Source organism: Chanodichthys erythropterus, chromosome 16, assembly GCF_024489055.1.
Source record: "Chanodichthys erythropterus isolate Z2021 chromosome 16, ASM2448905v1, whole genome shotgun sequence".
NCBI lineage: Eukaryota > Metazoa > Chordata > Actinopteri > Cypriniformes > Xenocyprididae > Chanodichthys > Chanodichthys erythropterus.
The window spans coordinates 28,438,338-28,463,714 of record NC_090236.1 but is presented as its reverse complement, the minus strand read 5'-3'; the positions used below and the strand labels follow the sequence as shown (position 1 = coordinate 28,463,714).

The 25,377-nt window shown below is 37.0% G+C and overlaps 1 protein-coding gene across 1 annotated transcript in view; it reads right to left on the bottom strand.

Moving 5' to 3' along the window:
• Positions 1–17,490: 17,490 nt before the first annotated feature.
• The window catches only part of efna2a (ephrin-A2a), a 69,893-nt gene continuing 62,006 nt past the window's right edge, over positions 17,491–25,377 (bottom strand). Inside the window, exons 3-4 of the mRNA XM_067363732.1 lie at positions 20,425–20,490; positions 17,491–17,609 (exon numbers count right to left, since the gene is read on the bottom strand). Coding sequence (XP_067219833.1) covers positions 17,491–17,609; positions 20,425–20,490 — 185 coding nt within the window. The remainder of the gene's footprint in view (positions 17,610–20,424; positions 20,491–25,377) is intronic.

The following is a 25,377-nucleotide window of genomic DNA, read 5'->3' as shown; positions in this document are numbered from 1 at the left end:
GTCATTTTCATTAACATTAAAGTGAATTAACTGAACATAAACATGCAAGCTTGATAAAAATGCTCATTTTAGAAGGAAATCTCTTGAAATGAAACTCTTCAAATGTTCTCAGAGCGTCCCTGCTGCCCTTGTCAAAAAATTTAATTGAAAAATATATTAACTAATAAAAGTGGCTGTTCTAACAAAAAAAAGAGAGCTCTTTACAAGTAATTCCTGGATTATTATTATGAAACCTTTTCTTTAAAACACAAATCTCTTGCAGTAAGTCTTTAGCTAACAACAGCACATGCATGAGCTAATTTAATTACTGTATCACTGCGTTAGCAACACAGTTACTGCAGCCTTTAAATAAAGCAACATGCAGCAGACAGAGATGGGAAGTCCAGGGGTCAGAGAGTAAAAGTCCTGCCATATTTTTATTTCACCCACTGAAGCATTAAAAAGATAAATAAGTGTTTAATTGAGTGATGATTGACCATTATTGAAGACACCTGATGATAACAAGCAGAATCACCAATGGAGAAAATCACTATTTTTAAGTTACCATCATCGAGGTCAGGGTTTGTTTTAGTTGAGCTCTTGACCCTTGAATTTTTGTTGTTAAATTTTGTTTAGACAGTTTTTACTGTATTAAAACCAACCAGACATGCAACGTCAAAAAATGATCAGGTGGTATTGCTTATGTTTTCATTAAACTCATTTAGAGCTTGATCTTAGTTAGATTTACATTATTGATTACAGCAGCACTGTGATTCTACAGCAGAAGATCAGCTTTACAAATACAAAAATATATATATTTTTCTATATTATATGTTCTGATATAAAAAAACACATTTCATTCAAACACACAGACATCAAGAATCAGTCTGTGAATCTCAACAGTGGTGAGAATAATAAAGCATATTGCAATGCATTCTGGGTGCCACCAATCAAAATCATCCATGCCTCTCATCATGCATTGCTGCATGATTAAATTATGAGCTGAATTGTCTTAGTAATTTTCTTTATTCTCATTTAAATGTTGCTGTTTTTCTGTGACTTTTGAGTAGCTGGTCTTCTAATGTTCAGACTTGATCTGTTTCTCAGAATATGTTGCTTGTCACCGCTGTTGAGATTCATACGCTGTTTCTTGATCTCTGTGTGTGCCTAAAATAAATCTTTATTTAAATCAATATTTGTGTAAAGGACAATTTTCAAAAAAAAAAAAAAAAAAAAAAAAAATTGTATGGTCAAAGTTGACCTCACAATCACAGTGCTGCTGTAATCAATAATTTAAATCTAACTAAAATTAGGCTCTAAATGAGTTCAGAAGAAATAATGACTATATGTAGACACAATCAACACCACCTGATCATCTTTTAACTTTGCTTGTCAGGCTGGTTTCAATGCAGTTAAAACTGCCCAAACCTAATCTTATATTAAACAGTCAAGGGTCAAGAGCTCAACTAAAACAAACCCTGACCTCGATGATGGTAACTTAAAAATAGTGATTTTCTCCATTGGTGATTCTGCTTGTTATCATCAGGTGTCTTCAATAATGGTCAATCATCACTCAATTAAACACTTATTTATCTCATTAATGCTTCAGTGGGTGGAATAAAAATATGGCAGGACTTTTACTCTCTGACCCCTGGACTTCCCATCTCTGCTTTGTAATAAGTGAAGATGCAGAGATCTAGAGAGATTTGTTAGTGTTTAATGTTCTGTTTCTGTTATCTGAGTTTTGTGAGGTTACCATTGTGCTGGAGAGTAGAGCCTGTGCTTCAGTCAGTGATGATCCAGAAACATTGATGATCTGCTGCATGTTGCTTTATTTAAAGGCTGCAGTAACTGTGTCGTTGCTAATGCAGTGATGCAGTAGTTACGTTAGCTCATGCATGTGCTGTTGTTAGCTAATGATTTACTGCAAGAGATTTGCATTTTAAAGAAAAGTTTTGATAGTAATAATCCAGGAATTACCTGTAAAGAGCTTTTTTTTGTGAGACATTTAAGAAAAAAATAGTTTTTGTTTGAACAGCTATACTTTTAGCTCTAATTTTTAATTTTTTTTTTTTTTTGACAAGGGCAGCAGGGACGTTCTGAGAACATTTCCAAATAAAGTATGGTTCCCTAAACGTTCAGAGAACGTCCTGAGTGTTCTGTGAAGGTCAGCCAAATAATGTCCCCCAAACCTTAAAAGAACTCCACATCGTGACCGTCTGTGAACGTACTGGGAACGTAACCAGGCAACGTCCTTAACACCAGTGGGGACGTTCTGAGAATGTTCTGGGAACATAAAATTTCTAGCGGGGTCCATCCCACACCACAGGCATGTTCACACTGGTATCAATGCCAGAATGAGAGAAAATGTCATCATTCATACCACAACTGAAACACTCTCTGCCAAATCTCAATAATAACAGCAGCTGCAAACCAAACATGACTTTTAAAATGGTCGCACAATAGTTATTAAGAATGCTTTAGGGATGTGAGGACTAACAAAACTTTGATGATTGATTTGAACAAACTACGGACATAATATTAATTACAAGTGTTATGTAACATGTAAATGTTAGTCTGCCCTTGTCAAAAAAAAAAAAAAACAATTAAAAATTAGAGCTAAAAGTATAGCTGTTCAAACAAAAACTATTTTTTTCTTAAATGTCTCACAAAAAAAAGCTCTTTACAGGTAATTCCTGGATTATTACTATCAAAACTTTTCTTTAAAATGTAAATCTATTGCAGTAAATCATTAGCTAACAACAGCACATGCATGAGCTAACGTAACTACTTAGGAAAAGCCAGAGATGAATGAGTGATCTCTACTCTCACTAACTAAATGTTCTTGACTGATACCAAAACAAATGGTATCAACCGGAACAAATCTCTGAACTAAAGCACACAATGTCTTTCTAAAGTCCTTGGTCCCTGTAAGCGTGGTGCCGATTGTTAGTTGAAGATGACAGCTTTCCTCGGTTTGCTCATTTCAAAACTGGGCTGGCTGTGCAGGTGAAGGACAAGAGTAAAACTGTCATGCTGAAAATTTAAACTCAGCTCAGCAAGTCTGGTTGAAGGCCAATTCTCTGAAGCACATCCGCAGGCATGCAAAACACAGGGTTCACTGGTTTGATCTGCTCATCTCCCAGCAAAGACAGACCAGCCACACCAAACAGAGTGTGGAAAGGATCCACCTGGACAGAAAGACAAAAGAAAAATACACATTATTCTCATAACAAATCTGTTTAAGAAAGGTAAGTCCTATAGAAAAAACACGCAAAATATGAATTTATATGCAAAATTTAATGTGACAAACTCTATAGAGCTTACGCACGTCCTGATTTGAGTTATTAGTTAGATGGGTCAACATTTGCTGACATATGATATGATATCTAGGATATGGTTTAAAAATATTCATAAATTTTTATTTTGTTTATTTGGCCAATGTTAGTTTAGTTTTACAGTGTACAAATAGATTTAATTTAATCCGATTTTTAAAATTATTTTAAATAATTATTTTTGAATTTAAGTTTGAATTTAGTTTCAATAGGCTATAAAAATTAATAATAAAATAATAAAAATAATAGTGACATGAATGCATGTTATATAGGGTAGTAAAAGTAGACTGAGAAAAGTGGCAAGTGATAAAGCAAAAGCCTTGTCATTATCCATGATGAAGAGTTTGATATATGAGGTTTAACACAAGAACAACTGGTTACAAACCCTATACAACAATACCAATATTTTTATTGTTATTAAATATTAGAAGGTCGTTACAATTATATAACAAAAACATTATAATTGTAAACAGTTATGGTTACACTCTAAAAAATGCTGGGTTAAGCAGCAGGTTGGGTTAAAGGGCACCTATTATGCCCTCTTTCACAAGATGTAATATAAGTTTCTGGTCTGGTCAAGTTTCAGCATAAAATACCCCACAAATTTGCCCCTATTTGGGGGTGAGCAAAAACATGCATTTTACTATATTACTATATTGATGGCTAAAAAAATAAAACCACAATTGGTATAAAAAATGGCTGGGGGAAAACAACCCAATCCCTGGGTTTGTCCATATTTAACCCAGCAGTTTTTAGAGTGTATTTACAGACTGGTGACTAACAAAATTCTTTTTTGTGACTTTAGTAGCTTGTTTTGTGATATTCAGAGTTAACCTGTTTATCTGAAAAATTTGTCACCATTGTTGAGGTTCATACGCAGAATCTTGATGTCTGAGTGAATCTAAATGACGTTGTCTTAATTTCTGCATAATGATAAAAACTTTCAAAATATTAAAGCAGGAGAGGATGCACTGTCATGGGACTACAACAACATGACAAAAAAAGTACATTAAGACCACTGTATGATGAGCAACCAACCAAACTTTTTACTCACTATTTCTTTTGTTTTACCTGGAGAAAATTAGTTAAGTTAAAATGCCAAGGGTCAAGAGCCCAACTAAAGCAAGTGCTTACCTCTGTAATGGTGACATTTATAAATTTTGATAAAACATCAACACCTCAAGAAGTTTTGTATGAAAGAAATAAAGTCAGAGTGGTTTGTAATAAGTGAAGATGCTGAGATCTAGAGAGATCTGTTAATGTTTGATGTTTCTGTTATTATGAGTTTTGTGAAGTTACCATTGTGCTGAAGAGTAGAGCCTGTGCTTCAGTAAATGATGATCCAGAAACACTGATGTCCTGCAGACGGAGGTGGGAAGTCCAGGGGTCAGAGAGTAAAAGTCCTGCCATATTTTTATTCCACCCACTGAAGCATTAATGAGATAAATAAGTGATTAATTGAGTGATGATTGACCATTATTGAAGACACCTGATGATAACAAGCAGAATCACCAATGGAGAAAATCACTATTTTTTAAGTTACCATCATCGAGGTCAGGGTTTGTTTTAGTTGAGCTCTTGACCCTTGATCTTTTAATGTTAGATTTAGTTTTGGCAGTTTTAACTGCATTAAAACCAACCAGGTAAACAAAGTTAAAAGATGACCAGGTGGTGTTGGTTATGTTTTCACGTAATCATTATTTCATCTGAACTCTTTTAGAGCCTAATATTAGTTAGATTTAAAGTATTGATTACAGCAGCACTGTGATTCTAAGATCAACTTTGACAATACATTTTTTTTTGTCCTTATCACAAATATAAGGTTTATTTTAGGCACACACAGACATCAAGAATCAGTGTATGAATCTCAATGACGGTGACAAGCAACATATTCTGATAAACAGATCAACTCTGAACATTAGAAAACAAGCTACTAAAAAGTCACAGAAAAACAGCAAAATTTAAATAGTGAGAATAAAGAAAATTACTAATACAATTCAGCTCATAATTTATTCATGCAGCAATGCATGATGGGAGGCATGGATGATTTTGATTGGTGGCACCCAGAATGCATTGCAACATGCTTTATTATTCACACCATTGTTGAGATTCACAGACTGATTCTTGATGTCTGTGTGTTTGAATGAATTACTTTTTATTTTTTAATCAGAACTTTAAAAAAAGTTTATATTTTTGTATTTGTAAAGCTGATCTTCTGCTGTAGAATCGCAATGCTGCTGTAATCAATAATGGAAATCTAACTAAGATTGGGCTCTAAATGAGTTGATGAAAATATAACCAACACCACCTGATCATCTTTTAACTTTGCATGTCTGGTTGGTTTTAATGCAGTAAAAACTGTCTAAACAAAATTTAATATTAAAATTTCACGGGTCAAGAGCTCAACTAAAATAAACCCTGACCTTGATGATGGTAACTTACTTAAACTTCTTAATGAGGTGTTGATGTTTTATCAAAATGTATAAATGTCACCGTTACAGAGGTAAACACTTGCTTTACTTGGGCTGCTGACCCTTGACAGTTTGACTTCATTTTTTTTCACCAGTTGTTGTCACTGTGTGTTTCTAAAGCACATTTATTACAAATAGTAGGGTAATGTAGACTCACACAGACATCAAGATTCTGTGTATGATCCTCAACAATGGTGACAAAATTTCCAGATAAAAAAACAAAAGCTACTAAAGTCACAAAAAAGATTTTTGTTTATTGTCACCATTGTTGAGGATCATACGCTGATTCATGATGTCTGTGTGAGTCTAAGACACTGCTCAAAACTCTGTCTGTGTAATGAATTTCAAAATTAAAACCAGTAAAAAAAAGCAAGCTAATAAAAAAAGCTAACCGTTAATCAACGCAAATCAAACAGTCAACACACTACTAGTTTAGTCTTGGTAATGATGAAACAAGACACTCCATGATGATTGAAGCGCCATTAAACGACCAATTTCATTAGATCAGAATTTCTCTCACAATTTTTGCTGTAACAAGCTGGAGAAAACCTAATGTTAAAATCGCAAGAATCAAGAGCCCATTAAAGCAAATGCTCACCTCCATAACGGTTACTTCAAACTTTATTATTTTCTATAAAACACCCATGCAGAAGGCGACGTTCTCGTGACCTTGCGCAACTTTGCCTAAAAGTTCTCTAAAAGTGATGAAAATTCTGAAATTTTACAGAATATTTGGGACATAAAACATCTTCTTTTGGTAATGAAAGTGCTGCAGTTCAAGGTTCCTTATATGATTTTAGGGGGACATTCCAATTTGGTTAATTTAATGGTCAGATAAGAATGTTACAATGAGGATATTTGGGACATTAACAGAACGTTACCAACCTCTGTTGGTCATTTAATAATGTTCCCGATATGAGTTTAGGGGGACGTTCTATTTTAGTTATTTTATGGTCGCGCGAGAACGTTACAAAGAGGACATTTGGGAAGTTTTCAGAACGTCCTATAGTAATAGTCCCCTAAACATTCCCAGAACGTCCTGAATGTTCCTTGAAGGTCCACCAAATAACGTCCCCCAACCCTTAAAAGAACTCCACATCTTGACTGTCTCTGAATGTTCTGGGAACGTTACTAGACAACGTCCTTAACACCAGTGGATGTTCTGAGAATGTTCTGGGAACGTAAAATTTCTAGCGGTGATAACCTGTCACCTAGTAACTTTCCCAGAACGTTCAGAGACGGTTGGGGGATGTTATTTGGTGGACCTTCAGGGAACATTCAGGACGTTCTGGGAATGTTTATGGGACTATTACTATAGAACGTTCTGTTAACTTCCCAAATGTGCTCTTTGTAACGTTCTCGCACGACCATAAAATGAGCAAAATAGAACGTCCCCTTAAACTCATATGAGGAAACTTGAACTGCAGCACTTTCATTACCAAAAGAGGACGTTTTAGGAACGTCCCGAATGTTCTATAAAGGTTCGGAATTTTCGTCACTTTAGAGAACTTTTAGTTTAAGGAACGTTGCGCAAGGTCCTGAGAACGTCACCTTCTACGTGGAAAATAAATGTGATGTTAATATCAAAAACTCAAGTGATTTTTGCTTCATTAGTGGATAATTCATTGTCAGGTGTTAATCTGTTGATGCTCATCACCCCTATGGCTTCTGACACTGATTGTAATGAGATTTCAGTGGCCTGCTGTTACATGATCTTCCTCAGTAGTACTTGTGCATTTCTTTGCACACTGTAGGTTAGAAATGTGTATCATTTATAAAACTATTAAACTGTATTGACTACCAGTTTTAGTCAATCAAGCTTTGAATGTCACCGATTATCTTATGATGTTACTAAAATTCAGTTCAAAATAAGCTTTTCACACAGTGCTTTTAAATTTGTATTCATATCTGCTTAGTAAAAAAAAAAAATCTGTAAAACTTTCAAGTATATGAGTACATGGTTGGAAAAGTGAAGAGGCAATCAATTCAGAGTGTGAAATCATCAGGAGCGCAGCAATCTACAGACCCCTGACTGATTTGCAGAAACAAACACAAGGGTTGTTAGGCTACGCTGAATCCCCACTGGCTCTCATTACAACCTGTTCAGATGTGCCACATGTCACCACTGTCTCCTGGCACTCATGTTGTTGTTAGATCCCCTCACACATCTACTGCCTCTGTTAGTTTAATAAAGACATAATGATTAGTTAACACTAAGAAACCATAACATCGTAAACATCATGAACCTTGTTAAATGTAATCATTTTATTTCAGGCAAAAACAGGTAATTTTGTAAGTAATTTTTGTTCTTTTGGGCAAAAAGTATTTTGCAAGTAACAAAAACTGGGTATTTCTTGGACTACTACACTACATGTCAAATATTTGGCATGTTTAGGTTGCTTTTTACCTTCACTAGTCAGTTCAACTCATTGAAAATGTGTGATTAACATTTTCATTTTGTAAAGAAATTCAGACATGGGCACAATATACATTTGTCAGCAAAACTATTTTAAGCATTTGCTCATAAGGTGTTAGATTAAAGGTTTGGAATAGTGATTCTCCCACTAGGGGGCTTCAGTACACTTTCAGGGGGTCACAATAAGGCTTATTTAACATTATACCACAGTTTTTCCTCATTTGCTTTGGTAAATTTCTCAGATCACAACTGAAATTCTCGCATCTGCTTGTTCAGTCTCAACATCACCTATACCACTTGTGCACATCATAAAAGCAATTTCTCATTTGCTTAAGTACATTCATGCACTTTATTATGTACAATTGTCTGCTGCATTTGTGTTGCTGTAGCCTATGTACTGATATTTTCTAGAAATGCACTTTTTCTGGTTAGCAAACGTTAAAGGGTTAGTTCACCCAAAAATGAAAATTCTGTCATTAATTACTCACCCTCATGTCGTTCCACACCCATAAGACTTCATCTTATAAACACAAATTAAGATATTTTTGTTGAAATCCAATGGCTCAGTGAGGCCTCCATTGCCTGCAAGACAATTAACATTTTCAGAAAGCTATTAAAGACATATTTAAAACAGTTCATGTGACTACAGTGGTTCAACCTTAATGTAATGAAGTGATAAGAATACTTTTTGTGCACCAAAAAAACAAATAACGAAAAACACTGCTTCATGAAGCTTCGAAGCTTAACAAATCTTTTGTATCAAATCAGTAGTTCAGAGCGTGTATCAAACTGTCAGTCACGCCCCCCAGTGGTGAACCATTGAAGTTTCGAAACACTTATGACGTAACGACGCCTCTTTTACTGAAATCACGTGACTTTCACGCTCTGAAACACTGATTCAAAACAAAAGATTAGTAAAGCTTCAAAGCTCCATGAAGCAGTGTTTTGAAATTACGAGATATTGTTGAATAAAGTCGTTATTTGTTTTTTTGGCACACAAAAAGTATTCTCGTTTCTTCATAACATTAACGTTGAACCACTGTAGTCACACGAACTGTTTGAAATATGTCTTTAGTAGCTTTCTGGGCATCTGAAAGCTGGCAATGCAGGCCTCACTGTGCCATCGGATTTTATGAATAATATCTGTGTTCTGAAGATGAACGAAGGTCTAACGGGTGACATGAGAGTGAGTAATTAATGACAGAATTTTCATTTTTGGGTGAACTAACCCTTTAAGGATGATTAACGAAATGTAACAAAAATCTTAAAGATGTAATATAAGTCTAAGGTGTCCCCTGAATGTGTCTGTTAAGTTTCAGCTCAAAATACCCCATAGATTTTTTTTAATTCATTTTTTTAACTGCCTATTTTGGGGCATCATTAACTATGCACCGCTATATAGGTTGCGGCCCCTTTAATTCTCGTGCTTCCCCTCCCCCGGAGCTCGCGCTTGCCTTGAACAGCATAAACAAAGTTTACACAGCTAATATAACCCTCAAAATGGATCTTTACAAGATGTTCATCATTCATGCTGCATGCATACATCGGATCATGTGAGTAAAGTATTTATTTGGATGTTTACATTTGATTCTGAATGAGTTTGAGGCTATGCTGCGTGGCTAAAGCTAACATTACACACTGTTGGAGAGATTTATAAAGAATGAAGTTGTGTTTATGAATTATACAGACTGCAAGTGTTTAAAAATGAAAATAGCGACGGCTCTTGTCTCCGTGAATACAGTAATAAACGATGGTAACTTTAAACACATTTAACAGTACATTAGCAACATGCTAACAAAACATTTAGAAAGACAATTCACAAATATCACTAAAAATATCATGTTATCATGGATCATGTCAGTTATTATTGCTCCATCTACCATTTTTCGCTATTGTTCTTGCTTGCTTATCTAGTCTGATGATTCAGCTGTGCACAGATCCAGATGTTTTACCCTTGTGTAATGCATTGAACATGGGCTGGCATATGCAAATATTGGGGATGTGCATATTAATTATCCGACTGTTACGTAACAGTCGGTGTTATGTTGAGATTCGCCTGTTCTTCAGAGGTCTTTTAAACAAATGAGATTTATATAAGGAGGAGGAAACAATGGAGTTTGAAACTCACTGTATGTCATTTCCATGTACTGAACTCTTGTTATTTAGCTATGCCAATATAAATTCAATATTTAATTCTAGGGCACCTTTAATAGAAAACACAAAAAATAAAGATTACATTAAACTGACATCATATTTTTGAGATTATTTTTTATTACAATAAAGTACCTGAGGTACAAATCAGCTTAGATAGGAGCCCCTTCAAACAAAAACAGTTTAGAACCACTGGTTTATGTGACAGGGATACAAAGATGTGCTTAAAAATGCATTAGCCAAGATTTCATCTGTTTGGTTTCTCTATTGAAATAAGTTTGCACTGGAGGTAATTCATAGCTAATGTTTACTCACCTGTAAATGTTTGGCTTGCTTCATATGAATATGAGATTTACGTGATTATGATAAATTAATAAGACAAGGTGAAATCAGTACATTAGCTTTGTCTACGTTATCTTCAAACACGGTCTTTTGTTTGAACCATTTTGTTCATTCACTAGAAAACCAGCTCTGCACTTTTTAAAATAAGACATTCACAAAATAAGAAAAACAAGCCACATGGAAAGACATCCCATTAGCAACAGTCTCTCTCTGGCAGACACAACAAGTACATCTTTTCAATATCCGTGCTTCTTTTTTCAAGCCTGGAAACATTGCAGAATGATACTGATGCCTCTATTGATGAAGTGAATGTAGGGCATTATGTCTAGCCGAGCATGAACTGTGAATCAGATAGAAAGGAATTGAATCCCTCAGAGGATGATGAATTTCATATAATAGTGTGGAAAGCTTTACCAATCAATTGCTTATAAAATTCATGAAACAAAGAATGGATTGGAGGATGGTTATCTTATCATCTGACATGTGTTATGTGGGTCTTTATGTGCTAGTTCTGAGAATCCTCTGTGTAATATTTGAATTATAAATTATAATGTTGGTCTATTTAAAGTACAAACAGAAAACTGAACGTCACATGTCACATCTGAATCTCTGACACAAAGTTAGACACCTTTTCCTGCAAACCCCTCTGCTTATTGTTGCTCACTATATCAGCATTTTGAGAACGACTGTATTCTTTGATAAGCAGATCGAGGCTGTGCTTAATGGCTGCTTTTGATATGTGACCTCTGCTGTTGTCCATTCCATCTTTACTTTGTAAGTATCTTGACAATGTCTTCCTGTCTTGGTCTTGCTCCTGTATACTCATATAATAACAACAATCCTGTTCATGCGAAGGGCTCCTCATTCCTGAAGCAGGACTCTTATGAAGAGTGACTTTTTGTCGTCTTTGATGACCTTGTTTTGCTCTTCTGTGAAGGGTGAAATGTCTAGGAGTCGAGGAACTGCTCTTCAGATCTGTCTTTGCGATATATGAAGGGCTCTTGGGCAAAGTCTTATGAGGATATCCATCACTTTTATCCTCATCTTTTTCATTGCATTCCCTTGAGGATATCTCAAAATGAGACGAGGCTTTTAAGCAATCCTTATGTGGTGAAATGTAATTATTAGTGCTGCATTTTTTATACGTTTGTGAATGCTGTTTGACTTCTGACAAATCCTTCTCACAATCACCACAGGATTCATCACCCAAACCATCATGCTTCTGGCTAAACATGCGTTTGGACTTCACTGAGTCACTGCTTTCAGCATTAAAGTCAATATTATCACATGTGTTTTCTTTCTTGGTTTCTTTACAAGTTGAAAAAGCAATACTCACTGATCTCAGATGAGCACCGTAGGCTTCGTGACAATATCCGCTTATCAGTTTTATGTCCATCAAGGTCTTTTGAAGCTCTTGTATTTCTTTGTTGATCAAAAACATCGATCTCCTGTGATCTCTGCGCAGAATTTCCCGCTTATTCACAAACCTTTTCATTTCATAATAGTTTTTGAAGTGTGCTCTCTGTAGATGTTCCACTGTCGATGTGTTCGCTTTCAGAGAGCTCATGTCTTAGACAGATTCAACATGTAATGACTGTTCAGGAGCCTTGAGACATGTGTGTTTGTGTTGTACCTCAGGTTTACCTCAGGGAACTGTTGGAGGCTTTATGTGCCGCAGAGATACAGAGATTGACTTCCATTATATGGACACGAATTACAATGGAAGTAATTCGGTATAAACATTCTTCAAAAAAAATTGTGTGTTCACCAGAAGAAAAAACGCATACAGGTTTGGAAAGACATGATGAGGGTGAGTAAATGATGATAGAACTTACATTTTTGCGTGAATATTTGAAATATGATTCAAAAGCAAAGTTCTGTGAGATATTAGACTTATATATGGGACGAATCACCTTTGACAATACAAATATGGAGAAACCACTCAACAGACCAAAGGTTGAAGGTCTCATTCACAAGGGGGCAGCAAACGTCTATTTTTCATGGGGAAATCAGCATGTAAAAACACATGCTGTGTGACTTATATTGAGTCTAACATTTCATTAAAATTTTGTAAAATTATAATTACAAATGACAGCATAAGGCGCATCATGCTGTGACAGACCGAAGATGTAAGTCCTAAATCTTTTACTCACCATTTATACTAGCCATTTTAATAAGTTCAGTGCCTCTAACTGGAGGTTTGGCTTGCATCTGCAGTACCATCTCCAAGTCTGCAGATCTGATGCTTTTCTAGCGCATGTATTTTTTATCATAGTCTACATTGCATAAAATATTCAGATAGGACATTCACTTTTCTGAGTCCAGCCAGGCTACTGATCCCTCACCTAATAGTTGGATGAGCATCCAGGCCAAAGCCTAGAGCCGGTATCAGCACACCCACCTTGAATGTCAAGTCATGTATGACCATGACTCATTCCAGCCGTCCCGCATCCGAAAACACAGCGTCAAAGCAATCATATCTTCAATGTCTGTGTAAAAATAAGCTGAATAACTGCTGCTAAAGTATTAAACATGTTTCATCACATTTTGCATGGTTTAAGTAAGAGATTCCGTGAGGCTGGTTTTTCAGGGCATTGGACAAAATAATCCAAAATGGTACAGCAGGGCTAAAAGCTTCCCTTAAGGAAAGTTTTTTTTTTTTTTAAAGAGTATGACAACAACAACAATAATAAAAACCTTAAAATAAAATAAAATTTTATTGAATATTGATGAAGCAACAATATGTGTGAAAAAATGGCAAAAGAAGTTTGTTTTATTTAAAAGGTAAATGAAACTACATGGGCACTATACTATAACGATATAGTGTAAATATAGGGGCAATAATTGTGATATGACAAAATTTGTTTTTTGGATATAGCAATATTTTTTAACCTATGTAGGCTACTAAGTTTGTTTTATTTACTTTCAACCTCAAGTATTTCATAAAACCTGATATTATTTTTCACATTATTCATTACTGTTAAAGAATTCTGGGGTTGGTATATATTTTAATGTTTTCGAATGAAGTCTCTTATGCTTACCAAGACTGCATTTATTTTATGTATATATTATTATTATTATTTCTTGTTTGTATCAAGTATTCTGCTTTAAAATGTAATTTTCAGCATCATTACTCCAGACTTCAGCACCACATGATCCTTCAGAAATCACTCGAATATGCTGATTTGATGCTCAAGAAACATTTCTTATTATCAGTGTTGAAAACAGCTGTTTTCTATTTTTGTGGAAAAGAACAGCTTTTATTAGAGATAGAAATCTTGGTAATACTTTAGTTTAGGCTCCAATTCTCACTATTAACTAGTTACTTATTAGCATGCATATTACTAGGATATTGGCTGTTTATTAGTACTTATAAAGCAGATATTAATGCCTTATTCTGCATGACCATATTCTACATCCCATAATCCTACCCCATACCTAAACTTAACAACTTCCTTACAATTAATAAGCAGTAATTAGTTTATTGAGGCAAAAGTCATAGTTAACAGTTAGTTAAAGGATTAGTTGACTTTCAAATGAAAATTAGCACAAGCTTTACTCACCCTCAAGCCACCCTAGGTGTATATGACTTTCTTCTTTCTGATGAACACAATCAGAGATATATTAATAAATATCCTGACGCATCCATGCTTGGTAATGGCAGTGAACAGGGGTCCATCCACATCCATCCATCATAAACAAACTCTACACTGCTCCAGAGGGGTTAATAAAGGCCTTCTGAAGCAAAGAGTTGCATTTGTGTAAAAAAAAAAAAAAAAAAAAAAAAAAAAATCCAAATTTAACAAGTTATTAAAGGGTTAATTCACCCAAAAATTAAAATTCTGTCATTTATTACTTACCCTCATGCCGTTCCACACCCGTAGGACCTTCATTAATCTTCGGAACACAAATTAAGATATTTTAGTTCAAATCCGATGGCTCAGTGAGGCCTCCATAGGGAGTAATGTCACTTCCTCTCTCAAGATCCATTAATGTACTAAAAACATATTTAAATCAGTTCATGTGAGTACAGTGGCTCAATATTAATATTATAAAGCGACGAGAATATTTTTGGTGCGGCAAAAAAACAAAATAACGACTTATTTAGTGATGGACGGTTTCAAAACACTGCTTAAGGAAGCATCGGAGCATTATGAATCAGTGTATCGAATCATGAATTGGATCGCGGTTCAAACCCGCCAAACGGCTGAAATCACATGACTTTGGCGCTCCGAACTACAGATTCGATACACAGATTCACAATGCTCTGAAGCTTCATGAAGCAGTGTTTTGAAACCGTCCATCACTAAATAAGTTATTTTTTTTTTTTTTTTGGCGCACCAAAAATATTCTCGTCGCTTTATAATATTAATATTGAACCACTGTACTCACATGAACTGATTTAAATATGTTTTTAGTACCTTTATGGATCTTGAGAGAGGAAGTGACATTACTCCCTATGAAGGCCTCACGGAACCATCGGATTTCAACTAAAATATCTTAATTTGTGTTCCGAAGATTAACGAAGGTCTTACGGGTGTGGAGCGGCATTAGGGTGAGTAATAAATGACAGAATTTTCATTTTTGGGTGAACTAACCCTTTAAGTAAAATATCCAGCTTCCGCCAGACTGGCTTCCGTATTCAACATACGAAGAAAGTGTGAAACTCCCGCAGTTTGAAACAGTTACGCTATGTCCTACGCCTTACCTATTCAACTTACGGAAAAAAATTCAGAAGGCCTTTATTAACCCCCCGGAGTCGTGTGGAGTAAGTTTATGATGGATGGATGTGGATGGACCCCTGTTCACTGCCATCATAAAGCTTGGATGTGTCAGGATATTTATTAAAATATCTCCGATTGTGATCATCAGAAAGAAGAAAGTCATATACACCTAGGATGGCTTGAGGGTGAGTAAAGCTTGGGCTAATTTTCATTTGAAAGTGAACTAATCCTTTAATAGTGAGAATTTGATCCTAATCTAAAGTGTGACCGAAATCTTTTGTAACATTATTAATGTCCGTCACTTTTGATTGATTAAATGCATCCGTGTTGAATAAATGTATTAGTTTATTACAAGGGAGATATAGATAATTTGCTGATTTAATCATACACTTTAATTATACACAGGATGTCTAAAGTTGTTTTTTTTTTTAAAATCTCAAAATATAATATCAAGTATTCTTGTAAGTATACATACATTTCTATAATGTTGCACAATTTAGTTACATAAAAGTTACTTAAAAATCAACCTTTAGATAATTTACACATTGAGCTTTACGGATCAGGAAAATGTAGCAGTGTAAAGTAAAAAAAATATGTTTTTATGTAAGTGCTGTCCTGGTTTTTGTCACCATTTAGTTTTGGGAGGAGAAAAAATATCAAAAAGACCTTTTAGCACCTTTAGCAACAATGTCTGCAGAGATCATCCCATTCTAAAATATTTCATATAACATCTATGCAATACAAAGCTGAGTCAAAATGTCAACTGTCAACTTCAGACAATGCATCTTGTGCATCTCGTAGACAAAAATGCTTTATTTTTCATTTCTGCATGTTTCTTCAGTTCGACAGAACATGTTGGCTGTACAAAACGTCACATGAAAAAGAGGACACAATCAAATCAGATGGAAAGAAATGCTTTCTGTCTCTTTAAATACTGAATACAGTTTGACAAGATCACAATAACAACAGTAAGAGTGAGAGAGTGGGCCCATCTGAATACGTCCGACTGCTGACTCACACACAGTATCGCCACTCAAGACGCTAAAACCGTTCCTCATATCACATGAATAATTAATGTTGCTTTTAAATGCTACAAAAATAACATGAAATAGAATACAAAAAATCCATTTCCTTTTCGTCCATGCCCGCAGTGCGTGCGTCGGTGAATTAAAAGTGGCTAGTCCCTGATCCTTGCAGATCATTTTTTGAAACACACACTGCGTTTCATTGCTTGTTTGTCCCACAGAGCTGGAAAGAAAAACCAATGCAGAGTTTTTTTATTAAGCGGCATTTGGGTTTGCACCAAAGCAATTATTCTCATCTCGGAGATTCAGTGTCCTTGTCCCACCAGTAGACACGTAGTTTTGAGGCGAAGGCCAGCAGTGAGCACTGACATTTGGCTGCGTCTCATCCAAACTCCACCAGCTGAGCCGTACACTAGAAGAGTGGCTAGAAGGTCTACTTTTGTTTCGTTTTTGCTAATAAAAATATATCGTTACTATTGTAAGAAGATCAGTTTCTGTTTCACAGTGTTTCACATGCATGTGAATGTCTAACACTAAGTCCCTAGCTGCTGGCTACCACAAAACACATTTCTTCTCTCCCTTCAAAAGGAAAATAAAACTAAAACTCTGAAGAGAGTCCTTTGGTGTCATTTGTTATTAGGGACAAAAATCCCTTTATTTCTGGGTAGACAGGGGCTGAGAATGGAATAAAGACGACGTGGGGGGCATTATAGCTAATCAAATAAGTGTCTGAAATCTTTTGTAAACCGCAACGCCCTGAAATGTGACAAAATGGCACATGAATACAAGCCTCGATTACATGACAGCATATATAAAAGGTCACATTCCACGACAGACTCCAGGTGTTTAAGTCTCACAACTGCTTTACATCAGCCGCTAAGCAGGGTGAACGTCTCTGTCCTCGGATCAGCTGCGAGGAGCTCGTTCAATAAAAAAAGAGGATGACTGCGCATTAGCCTGTGAACCGGGGGGCTGGATGAGAGGGCTTCCCTGAGGGAGTATGGATGGAGGGAGAGCGGTAGGCAGTCTGGGCAGCGGCGGAGCTTCTTAAATGCGGCCCAGCAGAAAGGCCAGAAGCAGCAGCACAGCTAGGCACGGGCCGTCTGCCCTGCAGCGCTGGCTCTGATCAGTCAGGAAGGGCTCTGGAGACTCGTAGCCCGAACCATCTGAAACACACAAACACAGGGAGACAGCACACGGAGAGGAAGTGCTAGGAAATGCATACCTTTACTCAAAGCAGCAGGGGCCCACAGCACTGACCTAATTAGAGTTTAATTACTGAGGCGGAGGATCTGGTTCACATTTCGCGCAGTTTTCATAGATTACACGAAACTGACATATCTGTGCCAATGAATTTAAAATAAACACTGGATTTCCAATTGGAGCTTGCAACGCTGTTGTTCTAAACCAGGGGTGTCCAATGCTGCTCCTTGAGGGCCACTGTCTGGCAGAGTTCCGCTCCAACCTCAATTAAACACACCTGAACCAGCTAATTAAAGGGTTAGTTCACCCAAAAATTAAAATTGTGTCATTAATTGCTCGCCCTCATGTCGTTCCACACCCGTAAGACCTTTGTTAATCTTCGGAACGCAAGACGTTTTTGATCAAATCCAATGGCTCAGTTAGGCCTTCATTGCCAGCAAGACAATTAACACTTTTAACGCCCAGAAAGCTACTCAAGATGTATTTAAAACAGTTCATGTGACTATAGTGGTAATATTACAAAGCGACGAGAATACTTTTTGTGTGCCAAAAAAACAAAATAATGACTTTATTCGACAATATGTGATGGACGATTTCAAAACACTGCTTCATGAAGCTTCGAAGCTTTAGGAATATTTTATTTCGATTCAAAAGTTCGGATCGCATATCAAACTGCCAAAGTCACGAGATTTCAGTAAATGAGGCTCCGTTATGTCATAAGTATTTCGAAATTTCAATGGTTCACCACTGGGGGGCGTGACTTTGGCAGTTTGATATGCGAACCGAACCACTGATTCGAATCCCTGACTGCTTCAAGAAGCAGTGTTTTGAAATCCATCACTAAATATTGTTAAATAAAGTTATTTTGTTTTTTGGCACACAAAAAATATTCTCATCACTTCATAACATTAAGGTTGAACCACTGTAGTCACATGAACTGTTTTAAATATGTCTTTAGTAGCTTTCTGGACACTGAAAGTGTTAATTGTTTTGCTGGCAATGCAGGCCTCACTGAGCCATCGGATTTTATGAAAAAAATCTTAATTTGTGTTCTGAAAATGAACGAAGGTCTTATGGGTGTGGAACGACATGAGGGTTAGTAATTAATGACAGATTTTTCATTTTTGGGTGAACTAACCATTTAAGGTCTTACTAGGTATACTAAAAAACTTCCAGGCAGGTGTGTTGAAGCAGGACAGAGTTTGGGCTGCGTTCCATACATTATTGCTTAAGTTGCATGAGTGCCCAATATATAAGCTTCACTGGTCCACTTCATTAAGTGGAACGCACTTCAAAATGGCGGCAGGGATTCCCCCGAGGGGAAGTACTTAGGAAAGTTTGCGAGTGTGTGTCTAAAAGCGAAGTGGAACGCAGCCCTGGAATATCATTCAAAAGTTTGGGATTAATAAGATTTTTTCAAGGCTGCATTTATTGATTGAAAATACAGTAAAAACAATAGTATTGTGAAATATTATTACAATTTTAAAATCCATGTTTTAATATATTTTAAAAAGTAATTTATTCCTGTGATGGCAAAGCTGAATTTTCAGCATCATTATTCCAGCCTTTAGTGTCGCATGATCTTTCAGAAATCATTCTAATATGCTGATTTGATGCTCAAGAAACATTTCTGATTATTATCAATGTTTCAGGATACTTTGATGAATAGAGAGTTCAAAAGAAAAGCATTTATTTGAAATAGATTTTTTTTAAACAATGTAAAAGTCTTTACTTTTGATTAATTTAATGTGTCCTTGCAAAAAAAAGTATTAATTTCTAATTCATAATTTAATTATTTTTTTACTGAGCTCAAACCTTTAATCTGCAGTGTATGTTTTGATGCAAGCTGCAAATTTTGAATTTCATAAAAATGATTTGTGAATAAGGCAGCATTTTTATCTTGTATTCAAATGAACAAAACTCATATCTGGGGAAATTGGCACACACACACAAAAGTGGAAAAACACTCACAGTTTCCTTTTCTTTTATGAGTGATTTATTCAGCCAATTATTCTTGTCTAGTCTTTTTCTATGCATATCTAAGAATTTAATAAATGTGTTTCCATCGTACTTTATTTGCTTTCCTTCTTACCAAATAAAACTTTTAGCCACAAAACAATTATATAGTATACTGTAATCCCACAATACAGTTATAATATATACTGGTAGAAATGTTATTTTGATGAGTTATTTTTAAAAAAGGAAAACAAGAACAAGGTTCAACTATGAATATCAATATCTGACGTGCATTTGCCAACAATACATGGTATAGTATGTCTTTCGTTCTTATGCATAACACAAAAGAAGATATTTTAAATAATGTTGGTAACTAGACTTTGGTTGTGGTGACCAATGACTTGCATCGTATGGGGGTGGGTGGAGAACTGAGATGTCTCAAAATATCTTCTTTTACTGTAAGTTCCACAGGAAAAAAAAGTCATACATCATCCGTAAATGACTGAATTTTCATTTTTTGGGAGAACTATCCCTTTAAGTTTCCATTGGTGAGTGATGAAGGTAAAATCCATCCAAAAAATCCACAATATTCTAATCATTCCAATTAGACCTCAGCTGCTCTTTGGATGGATGTAGACTGCATTTGAACACATTCTCGCAGTTTGAAAATAAATATGACATCTCATTAACAAAATGTTCCTGGAAAATGAATCAAACACTGCTTATTTGCATTCCTGTTATGCCTAACAGAAGGCTGGCCTGTAGACATGAGGGGATATTATTTCAATGCCAACAGGGCGAAACAGTTAAAGCATGACTTACTTGTAGGCTTCACATACACCTTCAACTTTAAACACGGCTTGCCAGCGTGGTTAGGATGAGGAGAGGCTGTTGAAAAGAAAGTAGGGGAGAAATAATGAGCTAAATGTGCTTGTGACAAACAGAATCATTTGGCAAGATAATGAATCAAACTGTTTTAAGATCCTCCTGCTGTTGTGAGGTGATATCTCTCAAGCCTGAGAGTGATTTTGACCCCTTGACAACCAAATCAAGAACAAAGTCTGAGATTTTCTTCAATTCGGGGAAATTGCTATGACCTTCACCAGCTTGGTGTCGTTACATACAATGGCCTGCGACACACGGTGTTCCCATAGCAAATTACCCCACATAGCATTCAGTGACCTGAGAGCAAAGAATTACTATTGAGTCAGCCAGCAGTCTACCATCAGATCGGCTCCACCAGAACATCAACAACACCGTTCATCTCTGCTCCCCAGACACAAGCTTTCTGACAGATTATTTCATTCATCTCTGTACTCCAGACACAACAAATCTCATGCTTATTTCCTTATAAGGATCTTGTGTGAAAGAAGGGAAGAGTGAAATCATTTACTTGAACTTGGCCACAAAGAAAACCCAGTAAATGAAGAAAAAAGCATATTTAGATGTACTGCTCAAGCTGGTGTAGTATGAGTCACAGTCGGAGTGGTCTAGATTCTCATCTGAATACAAGTAAGAAATGCCAAAAGTTTAAATATTTTTTTATGTTAATACTTTTATTTGGCTAGGATGCCTTAAACTGGTCAAAACAGCTGTACAATATAGCGTAAACCAGGGGTCGGCAATTAAGTCTGGCATCGGGCCAAAAAAAATTTTCGCAACTAGATGGTGGGCCAGAACTTAGTCAAAGGATAATTTAAATTAATTGATATAAAACTGCAACTAGAATTGCCTGTGGGAGACTGCTACAGTGTCTTTTGTAACTGGTATTGAACTAATCAGTCAACACAGGATGCGGCGCGGTGCGACGCGAGTAACGCGACACAACACATTCCCGACAGTGAACAGATTCCCTGTTCTGTTTCTGACGTAGTCCAAGTGCTTTGCAACAGTCGGTTTGTTGCGGTGTAGACCGCTTTTAGCTGTTGCGGTGTGGCGCAACATGGCACGAAAAAAGTTGCGTCTGATGTTGACACGGTGATAATATTAGACGGCACCTCCAGACGAAGATCAGAACCAGCCGCTATCAAAATTTCAGAACCAGCCGCTATCAAAATAATCTGGCTGTGGGCGAGGGCCAGATATCATTGCTGGCAGGCCAGTTTTGGCCCGCTGGCCGCCTACTGCCGACCACTGGTGTAAACCAATTATCCGTAGCAGATCTGTACAGGTGGAGCTGGGGAAGGTGGAGGGTTTCTGAAAGCGCGCTGCACTGCTAACCCAAGTATTTGAAGGTTGAGCACGCAAGCTCATTGGCTACTGATACAGCAGGAACCAATCAGCTGTGCCCTATTGATAACAATGTGATTATGAGCACGTTGAATTAAAGGACCTATTAGCCTGCACCATCTAGAGTTTCATGACAGAACTTTGTATTTATTTTAAATTGTAATATTCTTATTTTTGATCAAATAAATACAGCCTCGGTGAGAGACTTGGTGAGAAACTAATTGACCCTTCGCTAAGCCACGCCCGAAAACCGCCACAGGCCAATCGTGGTTTAGCAACCGTTACTAGGTGCGGGAGGTCTGTCAAGCTTTCGAGCGAGGGAACATGGCGAAGCATTGTGCTTATGGATTGTGTTAACCTGATACCTGGTATCCTAAAAGTTTGGACAGGGTGGTGGAATTTTTTTCCCCTTCCCGACACCTAAAACACAAGTGGAGAAATGCCGGTGTTCTGACAATTTGTGCTGCCCTGTCAGATTTTGCTACCTCCCATTGAAACAGTAGGTAACGTTAGCAAAATCTGACAAAATCCGAAAAATGCTAACGTTACCTATCAGATTGTGCTTCCAGTATGATATTAACGTGGTCTATGGCTTTATTAACATCTACACCAACCCCAACACTGAACCTACCCTTATAATAATGCATATACAGTAATTTTTTGTTATTTATCAAGACAACATTGATGTAATATTGATGTATGCATATGCAGTAAAGCCCGGGTAGGACAATCTGACGAGTATGTTAGCTAGCAAGCTAACTCAGCGAATCATTGCTTGGAAATAATGACGGTTCTTTGTTCATAATGCATATATTTGAACATGAAATAAAATGATTAAAGGCAAGACGGAGTTACGTTAGCCTGGCGTGCTAAAAATATAAGCGGGAGAATGTTATCATTGCAAAGTGGTCAGGCTAACGTCTTATGTTTATTCCACAAGACTTATGGATAAGCTGTTTGATTTATAATTATTAGGTTATTTTCACAAATTTCACTTAACCTGCTGCGGATGAACAAAGCTTTTCTTCAATAAATTGTGTTTCCCATTTGAATGGTCAGCATATGAGGCGGCTGCTGCTCGCGCTGGGAGCTTTAGCTTCAATTTTGATCAAGTTATTTTCTAATCAGTTGCATATTATGTTGTGGATATCCCTCGAATGAATACTGCAGTCCCTTTTGTCTTGCTCTCTCAGATATTTCACCTGTTCGCCAAAAATGACTAATTATCTCCTTGAAAATGTCTGACACCGGTGCATACATACTGTAAATGACTTGCCAGACATGAAAGCTTGACAGGCGTAGCAACAGTAACTAAGGAAGGCGGGGCTTAGCGAAGGGTCCATTAAGTATGATAGAGAGACTACATGTTGTTTTCAAAAATAGTATAGCATATAGTTTTATCACCATATTAAAGCTGAAACTTCATTAAGAAATATTCAAATATTATCTGGAAAATCCTTTATTTACATATTAAGTTGCCGATGCATCTTTTTTTTTTCCTTAACCACTATTAGAGTATTGCTACATAATTTTCTGTCGATCCCTAAAAAACATCCAACCCTGGTTTAGAGTTTGTCATCTTCAACCTGAACACCCCTCCCCCACCACCCCATTGCCCATCCCAGGTCATTGTGTATTCTTGTGGCATGTCCACCACACCGGATCCTAGGTTCATTGGAGAGCACCCAACCTCAACCGCCGGCAGCTGTGTAGAAGACGCCTGTCAAGATGTCATCACAGCCGATCAATACAGGCGGAGAGATGGAAGTCCGGGGGTTAAGTTTGACCAGGTCTGATGGACGTGTTCTTTTACCAGCAGACAATCGAAATCGGCCCCCACTTCCCCATGATAACCTCTAAGATCCATCTCTCATCGCTGACCCCACCGACCCTGCCTCAAAGCATCAGTCCCTCAAGGGACCGTGACGCCCATAGAGCTGCCGGTATCTAAACAATCCTCTCAGGGAGCGGCTCGGGTGCTGAATGGGCCCGTCTTGGTGGGGGAGCGGGGGTGTCCGAAGGCCTTTTCCAGCCCTGCCCCTTCAGCCTGAAACAAAAGCCTTCACAATGCAAGGCCTGGCTGGGAGCTGTGAGGCTGATGCATTATAAATCAGTTTGGGGGCAGAAACACAGAGTTGAAGGGTATCTTTGAAGTTTTTTTTTTGCCTGCTTATTGTGGCATCGCTCCCTCACTCTCGTGCACGGAGACAACACTGCGGCGTGTATGATAAGCAGCGCTACGCCCTGCTGATTTAGGGGGGCTTGGGTGGAGGGGATGTTGACTCAGAACGACGCCCCCTCCGCGCCCGCTTCGCTCCCTTTCAGTCTGAGCTGTCAATCAGGGAATAATCAGCAGTCAAATGAAAAGCATGTAGGATCTGTGGCAATCTCCATGGGAGAAAGAAAGGCCCGTCCAGCCGCTGTGCGGATGGCTGCTGATGGACAGTGCGGCTCTGCGACACAAAGCCGGCGAGAGCTCAAAGTCACCAGGCTCTCTGTACTGTACACAGGTGGCTCCCGGCCCAGCCACATCTGCCCACGCCACAGCCTCCCATGTCAGGAATTGTAATTACCATATAAATTATTGATTTGCTTGCCGCTCCCTGTTTTCTCCCGGCATCTTCCTGATACAAGTCTTTCATGTTATCTTATTAAAACAGCTAGGCGGCTGAAGTAAAAAAAACATTTTTTTGTTTAATGTCTACTTTTAATTTGTTTTAGCCACACCAAATTGTCTTCATTGGAGGACAGTAAAACAAATGCTTGAAGGACAAGTTTTCCAATTTAACACACCAGTTTAAAGCTCTGTGAGGATAATGGGAATGAGCTATTGGAATTTTCTCATTTAGGAAATCCTTTTGAGATTAAAGCATCTCTATTTCTTCATTTCTATTTCTTTGCCCGAGGATGCAAGAAAAAATATACAACTGACAGAAAAGAAATAGCAAAACAAATAGTGTGAAATAAAAGCTCAAACTGTGCGTAAAATGCTCATTTTTCTCAGGTCCACCAGCGGATGAGGTTTCAGCATTAGGCAGTGTCTCTTTTGCTTCCCTGGAGCTCATTGTGTTCTCAGAGATTCTAAAGAGTGCTGAACGTGAAATGAGTCTCTGTGATTGGCTGATTGACCCTGTCAATGCGATAATGCCTGCTTGTCATGTTCACAGCCGGTCCACAAATCCATATGAATGGGTCAAGCTGGTGGAAACAAACTAATTACAAAGAAAACAATTCATGTTCGAATCAAAATAAATGTGAAATTACGTATAGTAATCACTCTTATATAATTAAAGATGTACCTCTGTTTTTAAGACCATAATTAAACCTATTTACAAAGCATTTGTTGACTACTGGTTCAAAAAAGGTATATAAATAATAAATAGCAGTTAGTTGCCAAAATTACTACACAAAATATGCTTATGTTTTGTTGTTGTAATTCATTTTTAATTCATTAACTTAATGAAACTTGGATTTAATTAGTAATATATCAAGTATTATGACATCAAAAACATAAAAATTCTAATAGTATTATATAAAACGTACAGC